At 36.6% G+C, this 13,621-nt stretch overlaps 1 protein-coding gene across 2 annotated transcripts in view; it reads left to right on the top strand.

The window, feature by feature from the left end:
• Positions 1-13,621, top strand: part of HACE1 (HECT domain and ankyrin repeat containing E3 ubiquitin protein ligase 1) — a 338,264-nt gene that overhangs the window by 23,584 nt on the left and 301,059 nt on the right. For both annotated transcript variants that reach the window (XM_053710580.1, XM_053710579.1), the window contains exon 4: positions 12,934-13,038. In XM_053710580.1, coding sequence (XP_053566555.1) covers positions 12,934-13,038 — 105 coding nt within the window. The remainder of the gene's footprint in view (positions 1-12,933; positions 13,039-13,621) is intronic.

Genomic DNA, 13,621 nt, shown 5'->3' with positions numbered 1-13,621 from the left:
ACTTCGTTTAAGGATCCTTTAGATAGGAAAATTGAATCCTTTCTAAGAAAAGCTTATCTGTGTTCAGGTAATCTTCTTAGACCTGCTATATCTTTGGCTGATGTTGCTGCAGCTTCAACTTTCTGGTTGGAAACTTTAGCGCAACAAGTAACACATCATGATTCTCATGATATTATTATTCTTCTACAGCATGCTAATAATTTTATCTGTGATGCCATTTTTGATATTATCAGAGTTGATGTCAGGTTTATGTCTCTAGCTATTTTAGTTAGAAGAGCTTTATGGCTTAAAACTTGGAATGCTGATATGGCTTCTAAATCAACTTTACTTTCCATTTCTTTCCAGGGTAACAAATTATTTGGTTCTCAGTTGGATTCCATTATTTCAACTGTTACTGGTGGGAAAGGAACTTTTTTACCACAGGATAAAAAATCTAAAGGTAAAAGCAGGGCTAATAATCGTTTTCGTTCCTTTCGTTTCAACAAAGAACAAAAGCCTGATCCTTCATCCTCAGGAGCAGTTTCAGTTTGGAAACCATCTCCAGTCTGGAATAAATCCAAGCCAGCTAGAAAGGCAAAGCCTGCTTCTAAGTCCACATGAAGGTGCGGCCCTCATTCCAGCTCAGCTGGTAGGGGGCAGGTTACGTTTTTTCAAGGAAATTTGGATCAATTCTGTTCACAATCTTTGGATTCAGAGCATTGTTTCAGAAGGGTACAGAATTGGTTTCAAGATGAGACCTCCTGCAAAGAGATTTTTTCTTTCCCGTGTCCCAGTAAATCCAGTAAAAGCTCAAGCATTTCTGAAATGTGTTTCAGATCTAGAGTTGACTGGAGTAATTATGCCAGTTCCAGTTCCGGAACAGGGGATGGGGTTTTATTCAAATCTCTTCATTGTACCAAAGAAGGAGAATTCCTTCAGACCAGTTCTGGATCTAAAAATATTGAATCGTTATGTAAGAATACCAACGTTCAAGATGGTAACTGTAAGGACTATCTTGCCTTTTGTTCAGCAAGGGAATTATATGTCCACAATAGATTTACAGGATGCATATCTGCATATTCCGATTCATCCAGATCATTATCAGTTCCTGAGATTCTCTTTTCTGGACAAGCATTACCAGTTTGTGGCTCTGCCGTTTTGCCTAGCTACAGCTCCAAGAATTTTTACAAAGGTTCTCGGTGCCCTTCTGTCTGTAATCAGAGAACAGGGTATTGTGGTATTTCCTTATTTGGACGATATCTTGGTACTTGCTCAGTCTTTACATTTAGCAGAATCTCATACGAATCGACTTGTGTTGTTTCTTCAAGATCATGGTTGGAGGATCAATTTACCAAAAAGTTCTTTGATTCCTCAGACAAGGGTAACCTTTCTGGGTTTCCAGATGGATTCAGTGTCCATGTCTCTGTCTTTAACAGACAAGAGACGTCTAAAATTGATTGCAGCTTGTCGAAACCTTCAGTCACAATCATTCCCTTCGGTAGCCTTATGCATGGAAATTCTAGGTCTTATGACTGCTGCATCGGACGCGATCCCCTTTGCTCGTTTTCACATGCGACCTCTTCAGCTCTGTATGCTGAAGCAATGGTGCAAGGATTACACGAAGATATCTCAATTAATATCTTTAAAACCAATTGTTAGACACTCTCTAACATGGTGGACAGATCACCATCGTTTAATTCAGGGGGCTTCTTTTGTGCTTCCGACCTGGACTGTAATTTCAACAGATGCAAGTCTCACAGGTTGGGGAGCTGTGTGGGGATATCTGACGGCACAAGGAGTTTGGGAATCTCAGGAGGTGAGATTACCGATCAATATTTTGGAACTCCGTGCAATTTTCAGAGCTCTTCAGTTTTGGCCTCTTCTGAAGAGAGAATCGTTCATTTGTTTTCAAACAGACAATGTCACAACTGTGGCATACATCAATCATCAAGGAGGGACTCACAGTCCTCTGGCTATGAAAGAAGTATCTCGAATTTTGGTTTGGGCGGAATCCAGCTCCTGTCTAATCTCTGCGGTTCATATCCCAGGTATAGACAATTGGGAAGCGGATTATCTCAGTCGCCAAACGTTGCATCCGGGCGAATGGTCTCTTCACCCAGAGGTATTTCTTCAGATTGTTCAAATGTGGGAACTTCCAGAAATAGATCTGATGGCGTCCCATCTAAACAAGAAACTTCCCAGTTATCTGTCCAGATCCCGGGATCCTCAGGCGGAGGCAGTGGATGCATTATCACTTCCTTGGAAGTATCATCCTGCCTATATCTTTCCGCCTCTAGTTCTTCTTCCAAGAGTAATCTCCAAGATTCTGAAGGAATGCTCGTTTGTTCTGCTGGTAGCTCCGGCATGGCCTCACAGGTTTTGGTATGCGGATCTTGTCCGGATGGCCTCTTGCCAACCGTGGACTCTTCCGTTAAGACCAGACCTTCTGTCACAAGGTCCTTTTTTCCATCAGGATCTGAAATCCTTAAATTTAAAGGTATGGAGATTGAACGCTTGATTCTTGGTCAAAGAGGTTTCTCTGACTCTGTGATTAATACTATGTTACAGGCTCGTAAATCTGTATCTCGAGAGATATATTATAGAGTCTGGAAGACTTATATTTCTTGGTGTCTTTCTCATCATTTTTCTTGGTATTCTTTTAGAATACCGAGAATTTTACAGTTTCTTCAGGATGGTTTAGATAAGGGTTTGTCCGCAAGTTCTTTGAAAGGACAAATCTCTGCTCTTTCTGTTCTTTTTCACAGAAAGATTGCTATTCTTCCTGATATTCATTGTTTTGTACAAGCTTTGGTTCGTATAAAACCTGTTATTAAGTCAATTTCTCCTCCTTGGAGTTTGAATTTGGTTCTGGGAGCTCTTCAAGCTCCTCCGTTTGAACCTATGCATTCATTGGACATTAAATTACTTTCTTGGAAAGTTTTGTTCCTTTTGGCCATCTCTTCTGCCAGAAGAGTTTCTGAATTATCTGCTCTTTCTTGTGAGTCTCCTTTTCTGATTTTTCATCAGGATAAGGCGGTGTTGCGAACTTCTTTTGAATTTTTACCTAAAGTTGTGAATTCCAACAACATTAGTAGAGAAATTGTGGTTCCTTCATTATGTCCTAATCCTAAGAATTCTAAGGAGAAATCGTTGCATTCTTTGGATGTTGTTAGAGCTTTGAAATATTATGTTGAAGCTACGAAATCTTTCCGTAAGACTTCTAGTTTATTTGTTATCTTTTCCGGTTCTAGAAAAGGCCAGAAAGCTTCTGCCATTTCTTTGGCATCTTGGTTGAAATCTTTAATTCATCTTGCCTATGTTGAGTCAGGTAAAACTCCGCCTCAAAGAATTACAGCTCATTCTACTAGGTCAGTTTCTACTTCCTGGGCGTTTAGGAATGAAGCTTCGGTTGACCAGATTTGCAAAGCAGCAACTTGGTCCTCTTTGCATACTTTTACTAAATTCTACCATTTTGATGTATTTTCTTCTTCTGAAGCAGTTTTTGGTAGAAAAGTACTTCAGGCAGCGGTTTCAGTTTGAATCTTCTGCTTATGTTTTTCGTTAAACTTTATTTTTGGGTGTGGATTATTTTCAGCAGGAATTGGCTGTCTTTATTTTATCCCTCCCTCTCTAGTGACTCTTGTGTGGAAAGATCCACATCTTGGGTAGTCATTATCCCATACGTCACTAGCTCATGGACTCTTGCTAATTACATGAAAGAAAACATAATTTATGTAAGAACTTACCTGATAAATTCATTTCTTTCATATTAGCAAGAGTCCATGAGGCCCGCCCTTTTTTTGTGGTGGTTATGATTTTTGTATAAAGCACAATTATTCCAATTCCTTATTTTATATGCTTTCGCACTTTTTTATCACCCCACTTCTTGGCTATTCGTTAAACTGAATTGTGGGTGTGGTGAGGGGTGTATTTGTAGGCATTTTGAGGTTTGGGAAACTTTGCCCCTCCTGGTAGGAATGTATATCCCATACGTCACTAGCTCATGGACTCTTGCTAATATGAAAGAAATGAATTTATCAGGTAAGTTCTTACATAAATTATGTTTCCTCAAGGTTCACTTGGGGTGGATGCCAGAGGACTGGTGGGGCGCCTTCCTTGAACCCCCCAGGCAGAGGCAAAAAAATAGCATAGATGGGGGAATTGCATCACATAGGGCTTTACCCACAGCCGCTTAATTAAAAAGGGCATCTCAATTGCAAACAACAAGACAGAATGGCAAACAATGAAATCCAGGTCACAAAGATGCAGTTCCCATTCATGACAATGCAAGTATGAATTAGAAATAAATATTTGCAGAGCATGATTGCTACATGCAATGAAGCTCACTATAATGTGGAAGTTAATGTGACAGGGAGCACCCAGTACTGATATTTAAGCACACACAAATCACAATACTTTACCTTGCATTCATTTTTAGTTTCACAAACTTGCATTTTTACTTTAATAAGCATAATGCATATTATGAAACAAACCACCAATCTTCATTCAGTGAGACAAAACTGCGAGACCTACATGCTCAATATGCCTCATAATGCTATTACCAATTGTGAGGAATCTCAATGTACGCCCAAGGAACGCCCCAGTTAATAGGAATATAAGTAGCCCTTCAAATGTTTACATCTTGTTTACAATTTCAACTGTTTATTTAAATCGTGCAGAATTTTTTTATTCAATATAGACAGTAAAAAATTTAAGAAGAGCATGCAATTTTAAACAACTTTCTAATTTACTTCTGTTATCAAATTTTCTTTGTACTCTTGGTATCTTTTGTTGAAAAACAGGGACGTGACCACAGCACTTTTCCATTTTCTGACTGTTTTTACATTTCTGTGGTGTTTGTGTTTAGCTGTAATTTTCCTCTTACTCATTTACTGTACCCACACATATTATATACCGTTTTTCTCGCCAGGGGTTTCTTTAAATGTGGCCGCTGCCAAGCATGTAAAAATATGTCCCCTAAAAAATTCTACATTTACCCTATAATGAATAAGGGATATGAAATAACAGATTTTCTGAATTGCAGATCTGATAAGGTGATTTATGTAGCAATGTGCAAATGTCCCCTCATTTATAGAGGGGAAACCACCAGAGAACTGAAAACGAGAGTTCTGGAACACATGGGAGACATCAAATGGAATTGAAATGTTCCAGTAGCACAACACATATATAACATACACAGCAACTATAAATATGACATTCAATTTTTTGCCATAGTGCGCCTAAAATTGAAGGGAAGGAGAGGCAATATTATTAAACTACTCCTGCAAAAATAATGCAGGTGGATTCATGAATTACAATCTGCCTCCCCAAAAGGTTTAAAATGAATCAATTTCTTTCAAAGGTTTTCTGTAACAACACCTATTGCCCCAAATAACCAATAGGTATCAAAATGAATCCTAGCAATATTAAAGTTATTATAACGTAGTCATCGATGTTAACATCTATTAGATATCTTTAATACCCTCTTGATATGTACTACAGATTCTGTACAGTTATTAGATAGTACACTGTTGATAATCAGGAGACAATGGACTAAGCAATATCACGTCAATGTGAATGCAGGTTATATGTATAGTACCTCCTGTTCGCATTATTTTTTCAGACAACTGAACTAACAACTTGTAGATACATTTCACATTTTTTCCAGTGATATTAATAGCATATCACGAATAAAGTACACTTTACATTATCTTCTGACATATGCGATTATAGGCTTACCTATAAGAGTATGTGAATAACAATTTTCGCTTTTAAATATATAAAGGCGTTTTTTGTTCTACATAGCTTACACCTTAATTTGGGATTATTGGCCTTCCGAAGGCTTTTTGTATAATATAGAACACAATGGCTCATTACAGATAAAGGAGTTTCCATATTTTTATTTGAGATCGCCATCTGCAGCTCTAAACACTTCTGCACATGCACATCAGTTACCCAGACAACAGCAAGCAATAAAGAGAGTAATGTGAGGCTGGGCCCCTGCCCTATGCCCTGACGAAGTCACGCACAGTGACGAAATGCGTCGTGGGCGGAGCATGTGGGACGGTGGTGTTGTGAATGTAGCGGTTTTTGTTACCGTTTTGGGAGACAATTCTTTTGTTACAAAGTTTTAAGCATAACAGTACAAATAAGCTATATCAATGCTTTAATTAAGTGGCAGAGTATAAAACTAAGTGGCAGATATGCCAGCAATGGTTTAAATGATTATTTTAATCACAATTAGTGAATGCTTGGCGGTTTGCACCGCATGAGATACTGCATGCACGATTTCAAGATACACAGGGAATTGAGCTAGAAATCAGCTGATTGTGTTAAATCACAGCAGTACGCAGGCAGGACGACGCCTTTGAGCGCTTAGACTGTATGGTGTTTGAATGGATGCTGGTAACTCTTCCCTTTCTCTCAGAAACATTCCTTATTCCCATCCACACCTGTCCCCCAGGTTTCTTGGCCCTTTGTTTTTATTTTATTTTAGTGTTGGAATAAATTAAATGAAGAAGTGGTAGTGATAATCTCACTTTATCATTCCAGTTTCAGGAATTGGTATTGTCTGTATATATGTTAAATAAAGTGTTTGTTTTTAACCACAATATTTGTAATATATAGAGTTCCTAATTCAGCACTTGGCTTCAATGCCACAAATCCTATTTTCTGTCCCTAATATATAAGAATTAGCTACCTTATCAGAATGTTCTACCTATGAGCGAGCATGCTCTGTATTACGTAATCGCACTTCACATATGTTAAAGAGGAATGTTATTATGTAAATCAGCAGAATGCGCACTCAGTGGTAGCAGATTCTGACATGGAAGTTGTGCTGTCGGATTTTGCAGTAAATGTGCACATGCTCAGTTCAAGCACTTATCACGATCCACAATAAAAGCGTGTCTTACACACATTTATATCTTTTTATATGTAATGTTTATTTATATATTTTCTCAGTATATATATATTGTCACTGTGGACGATAAGTGTGCCCTACACACATTTATCTATCATTTTTATATGGAATCTGTATTTATATCTTTTCTCAGTGTGTGTGTATATATATATATATATATATATATATATATATATATATATATATATATATATATATATATATATATATATATATATATATATATATTGTGTAGGACACACTTTTATCATCCACCGTGACAATATATATACTGAGAAAATATATAAATAAACATTACATATAAAAATGAGATATAATTGTGTGTAGGACCCGCTTTTATTGTGGTTCGTGATAAATGCTTGAACTGAGCATGTGCACATTTATTGCAGTAGCAAAATCTGACAGCAGAACTTCCATGTCAGAATCTGCTACCACTGAGTGCGCATTCTGCTGATTTACATAATAACATTTCACACATTCCTTTTTAACATGTGGAGTGTGATTACGTAATACAGAGCATGCACAGTCAGAGGTAGCAGATTCTGACAAAGGAGCACATTCTGATAGAACACCGGCCCATTTTTGGTTCAGCACCCTGGATAGCGCTTGCTGATTGGTGGCTAAATTTAGCCACCAATCAACGAGCGTTATCCAGGTGCTGAACCTTTAAATGGGCCGGCTCCTAAGCTTTCATTCCTGCTTTTCAAATAAAGATACCAAGAGAACAAATTAAATTTAATATGAGAAAATTTAGAAAGTTGCTTAAAATTGCCTGCTCCATCTGAATCATGAAAGAAACAATTTGGGTTAAGTATCCTTTTAAGCTCAGACATTTGCACGTGTCTGGAGCACTATAAGTCAGCAGTTTTGCAAGAATTGTGTCCATTTGCAGAACTAGCTGGCAGCACTATTTCCTGTGATGTAGTGTTCCAGACACCTTACTAGGTATCTCTTCAACAAAGGATACAATGGGAACTAAGCACATTTGATAATAAAAGTAAATTGAAAACGTTTTAAAAAATGATGTTCTCTGTCTGGATCACAAAAGAAAAGTTTTGTGTTTCATATACATTTAAGGATGATTTGTGTGGCATAAAGAAAACTGACATTTTACAGCAGATACCTATTTGGATTCATACCATTTAAATGAGTTTTTTGTGTGCTATGATTCAGATTTTTGTAGCATATATTCACTGCTTTTTTGAGATACTTATTTTATTGAGCATTATCTTATATGTATATACTGTATCTTGCCTTTGCATACAGAAATGTAAGTTATGCCCATTAGAGAGAAATTTGCCTTCCAACCTTTGAGTGGTCTGAGTATGATGGATATTGACAGCTATAATTCTGCAACAATGTTGTACAACTGTCGCTATCCATAACATATCCCATAAAATCCAGGTATTCTGAATACAAAAATAGCAATCAACAATAGGAAACCCTTTCCACCTGTATCTTACGAAAGGTATTTTTTGTGTTAGTTATTTTACATCAGTGATGGCCAACTTCCTAGCATGGAGGGGTGCAAAGAGCTACCTTTTAGAAACCTTAAAGGGACATGAAACCCAAAATGTTTCTTTTGTGATTTAAGTAGAACATACAGTTTAAACAACTTTCCAGTTTACTTCAATTATTAAATTTGTTTCATTCTTTTGGTATCATTTGTTGAAGGAGCAGTAATGCACTACTGGTTTCTAACTGAACATATGGGTTAGCCAATGACAATCGGTATATATATGCAGCCACCAATCTGCAGCTGCTTTGCTGCTTACCTAGATAAACCTTTCAGCAAAGGATAACAAGAGAAGGAAGCAAATTAAACGGTAGAAGTAAATTGGAAAGTTGTTTAAAATTAAACAAAATATTAAAATCATTAACAAAATGCAGGAAACTGAATGTGTTAAACTGGAATATGAAAACATATAACTAGTAAAACTGTGTAGATGTGTATGAAAACCAGGTGCTAGCTTTGCACAAAAGTCCAGACATTGCATTTCTGATTCCACAACAGGCAGTCACTACTCTAGTGGAATCCATTTTGATATTAAACAGCATTGTCTTGTTCTTGATCAAAATACAGATCTTCTATAAATCTTGTAAAACAGGACTGGCCAACTGATGTCCCAATTGCTACATGCGGCCCCTGTCACTGTTTTTTGTGGCCCTTAAGAAAATGCAGAACTAACGACGTATGCTGTAGTTTAAGTGGGCCTAGGAAAAAGCAAGACTAAAAAGGTCATCTTTGGGTGACAACTCATGAGAGCCCTCTGCAGGCTGAACAGAACCTTATCTAAATCTGTCCCTGTGCCACTGAGCATTTTTAGGAAATATTTTTTTTTTATTTAAATGTGGCCCTTAAAGGGACAGTAAAATCATAATTAGACATTCATGATTTAGACAGAGCATACAATTACTCTGCACTTTTGATTAGTTGTTATCCTGTAATGTCATGAACAGAGGGAGAACTACATTTTCACAGACAGATAAATCTTCTTTTCAACTGCACACAAAGTAGCCTCTGAAATACACAGGGCAATCAAGTGGTAAGATAACTACTTGATTGCTGGTATTGTGAATGTGGCAATGACTTATTCCCTTGATTGCTCATTACACCTACACAGCTGTGGTTTAACCCATTGACTGCACAGAACACATACAAGCAAACATGGGGGCTAAACCACGGCTGTGATCATTTTTCATTGTCACACATTTTTGGGTGAGTTTGCTGAATGCTCTGTGAAAATTAGATGTTCCAGCTAGAAAAATAGTTTCATTCTTCCTCATCATCAATACAGTATGCAATTTGTTTTTCCCAGTTTTAAATGAAATGTATTCTAACAATACTTTCTTTGAAGGTGTAGTTAAATGAAGTCATGTTTAGAATTATAGAAAAAAGAGATGACATTTCCTTTGAACTAATGTTCCATTTAACACTGATTTGTTCAACTTAAAAATCACACTAATATATATTGTTGAGAGTCGGTGGATTCATATACTTTTACAAAAAAAGTTGAGCCCAGGTTCCTTAGATTTTATATCTATATTAAAAAAAATGTGGTAGTCTAATACAGTGCCTCTTAAACTGGGGGTCAAGACCCCCGACGGGTAACTTAAAAATCTTTTTTGGGGGTCACCATAAGATTTGATACTGTACTGTGCACAGGGAGACAGGGACAGCTGTAGTGAAGTAATTAGGCAGAAAGGAACAGGAGGTTGCTGCTGATTTCTGTTTTTTCTTCAAATGTGTATTTTGTTTGGCTAAATGTATTGAACTCTTATCACACCTTGTTCATAAAGGAAAATGAATGCAGCTAAATGTATTGGTATTAATGTCATTGTACACCTAGGCCGTGTGTAGGTGAGTGAGTGTGAGTTGTGATTGTATATGTGTGTGTGTGAGGTTTATGATTGAGTAACTTTCTGTATTTTAGTTTATGTTAAGTAAGCAAATGGCTAATTGTGTACCTTTTGAAATGTGCACACACATTTTTGGTCACTTGGCTAAAAATTGCTAAGGCAACTGCTCAAAAATATTACAGGAGATTGTGTGCAGAGTACACTCAGTTTGTGGGTGTTGATTATCGCCACTCATGGAGAGAAGCCTATATGGTTGGCATATGGAGTTAGACAAAGAGTCTCATTGTTTGTATAAATCCCCTCACTTGTGTAGTATATTGATGTGTAAAAACAATCATTTGTATAACTGTCAGACAAGGGGTTTGTTTTGGACTATATTTATAATGATGGGGGTGCAAAGAACATTTCAGAATAACATTTCCAATATAAAAAGGGGTCTCATGTGAAAAAAGTTTAAGAATCTCTGATCTAACATTCCTCTTTATGATATTTAGCTAGAATGGTTTAATAACCATTCTGAAGTAAATTGTATTACATTTAAATGGACATGAAAGCCAAAATTAAACTTTCATGGCTCAGAGCGCAAGAGTTCATAGTATGTACGTTTATAAGTCTGTGATTGATACAGACATGAAAGGAAACTATGCCACTGGCACCTGGATTTGTCGAGTTCTACTTTGTCTTTTTTTTTTTTTTAAAACCGTAAAATTATATAATCAACAAATGCATCTTGAAAAGACAATGCTATACTTTACGTTAAATTTCAATTGAGCAGTTGATTCATACACATGTCAAAGTTTCTTTTCATTTCCCTGTCCCTTTATCACAGACTGAAAATTAAAGCACTGCAGCCCTAGTTTAGATTCCCCAAGACACCCATGGGTGCCCCTACTTCGTCCTGCTGGTTGCTACAAGCCACACCTAAATTTAGCTTGGTGCAGCCGTATCCTTTCTAGGCAAAATACAAATCCAACTCTTATTGGGTTGTTATATAATGTATGTGTTTGCATGTAATTTAGATATAATGTATGTTTGTGTGATATTTACACACACAAACTGTCTATTAATATCTATCTCAATAGAATGAGTGATCACATTTGCTGGATTTTACAACCAAAAAGCAGTGTTTAGGGCAAAAATTAAGCTCGGTGAACCAGTTACCCCTTCCTCAGACCAAACAGAAAACATAAGAAAACAGACATATAAAGGAAATAAACCCCTCCCCCTGTGTAAAATTGTGCCCAAAGTGCAGTTGTCATGGTGATGGAGTGTAAACAAACCAACCAAATACATATTTAGTGTATAGATGAATACCTGAGCATAATGAAATATCAATAGGTAAAACGTGAAATATTATTGATTATCAGCAAATATCACAATCAATCCTAAAAGCCAAAATTCATATCTTGTGATCAGAGGCTTCTTAGGCATGAGGGCATGGTCTCAAAACTGTTAATGTTATAGTAACTTTCTGCGGCCACATTATAATTGTTTGAACCGACTCAGCGTCATTACTAATAATCTTTAAATCGATCAAGATATTTTGCTGTGCATAATATTTAATGAATCGATCACATTGCATCATGTTACATAAAACACTATCACTGCCGAGTGAAATGGCAGTCTAGTTGGTGTGTTAGGTATATTGAAAGGAACGGCAGTGCAGTTAAATGTCCTGGTTAACGTGAGATGAACCTTGTCACCAGGGGAGTATTTTAGGTGTAACACATAATATAAAAGTTTCTGGCTCCTAAATTTATGGGCTGGCTCCTAGATTTTGAACAAATTTATCAAAATAAAATCTCATGATACAGATGGAGCTTTTCAATTTTAAAAGTAAAAAGTTCAAATTTACTGCTATTATTTTGTGCTCAGTCTTTTTATATGGACACTTTCTGAATCACCAGCTGCTACTGAGCATGTGTAAGAGCTTACAGTGTATACGTATATGAGTCTTTAATTGACTGAAGGCTGTCACAGTGGGCAGGGAAATTAAATGGAATCTTTGCAAATTTTCTAGAAATAAATCTACTGGTAATTTGTAATTCAGAGTATATCAGAGTATATCCTATTGCATTTTGTTTTTATTGTTCATTTGCAGATTATGCAATTCTACTGTATGTAATGGTTCTCTTTAAAGGGACATGAAAACAACATTTTTTCTTTCATGATTTAGACAGAGCATACAATTTTAAACAACTTTCCCGTTTACTTTTATCACTTAATTTGCTTCCTTCTCTTGTTATCCTTTGCTGAAAGGTTTATCTAGGCAAGCTCAGGAGCAGCAAAGAACCTAGGTTCTAGCTGCTGATTGGTGGCTACATATATATGCTGATAAGTCATTGGCTCACCCATGTGTTTAGTTAAAAACCAGTAGTGCATTGCTGCTCCTTCAACAAATGATACAAAGAGAATGAAAAACGTAGATAATAGAAGTAAATTAGAAAGTTGTTTAAAATTGTATCCTCTTGCTGAATCATGAAAGAAAAATGTTGGGTTTCATGTCCCGTTAACATTACTGTTTGTTTTATTTTGTATGTTATTTTAACAATTCTATGTTTTGCAATGTTTGCAGTCTACAGGACAATAAGATACATATGATAACTTTTGTATTTTATTTATTGTTAATACAATTGGATACATGGACTTTTTTGTGATTTATTTTTTTCTAGTTGTGGATCTGTGGAGTGTCTGGTTCTTCTTTTAAAGAAAGGAGCTAATCCAGATTACCAGGATATTTCAGGCTGCGCACCACTTCACTTGGCAGCTCGAAATGGGTAAACAATTTTATAGCTTTTATTGTCCATTGGAAAGATAATAAAGAATAATATTTATGTTGCGGGTAAAGTCAGATATTGGGTAAGCCCCCCTTGTAAACCTCATTCCCCAAGGTTCACTTGGGGGGATGCCAGAGGATTGGTGGGGCAAAAATATAAAAAAAATTGTGTAGATGGGGGAATTACAGTACATCGGTCTTTACCCACAGCCGAATTACAGTACATCGGTCTTTACCCACAGATGAATTACAGTACATTGGGCTTTACCCACAGATGAATTACAGTACATTGGGCTTTACCCACAGCTGCTTGGGTAATCCTAGGAATTCCCAGGTTTCTGACTTAACCTGTATTTTATTTACATATATATATATATAATATATATAGCATCAAAACATGAAGCACTCCAAAGGTCTTTTATCCTGATCACCTTTACCTTGTAAGTCTGAGGACGGGCTATTTTATGCCCGAAAACGTTCACTAATAAAGGTGATCAGGATAAAAGACCTTTGGAGTGCTTCATGTTTTGATGCTATTGTAACTTTGATATAGCACCCAAGGCTGTTATGGACTAAAATCTGGA

Source organism: Bombina bombina, chromosome 4 (assembly GCF_027579735.1).
Source record: "Bombina bombina isolate aBomBom1 chromosome 4, aBomBom1.pri, whole genome shotgun sequence".
NCBI lineage: Eukaryota > Metazoa > Chordata > Amphibia > Anura > Bombinatoridae > Bombina > Bombina bombina.
This window is presented reverse-complemented; position numbering and strand designations above follow the sequence as displayed.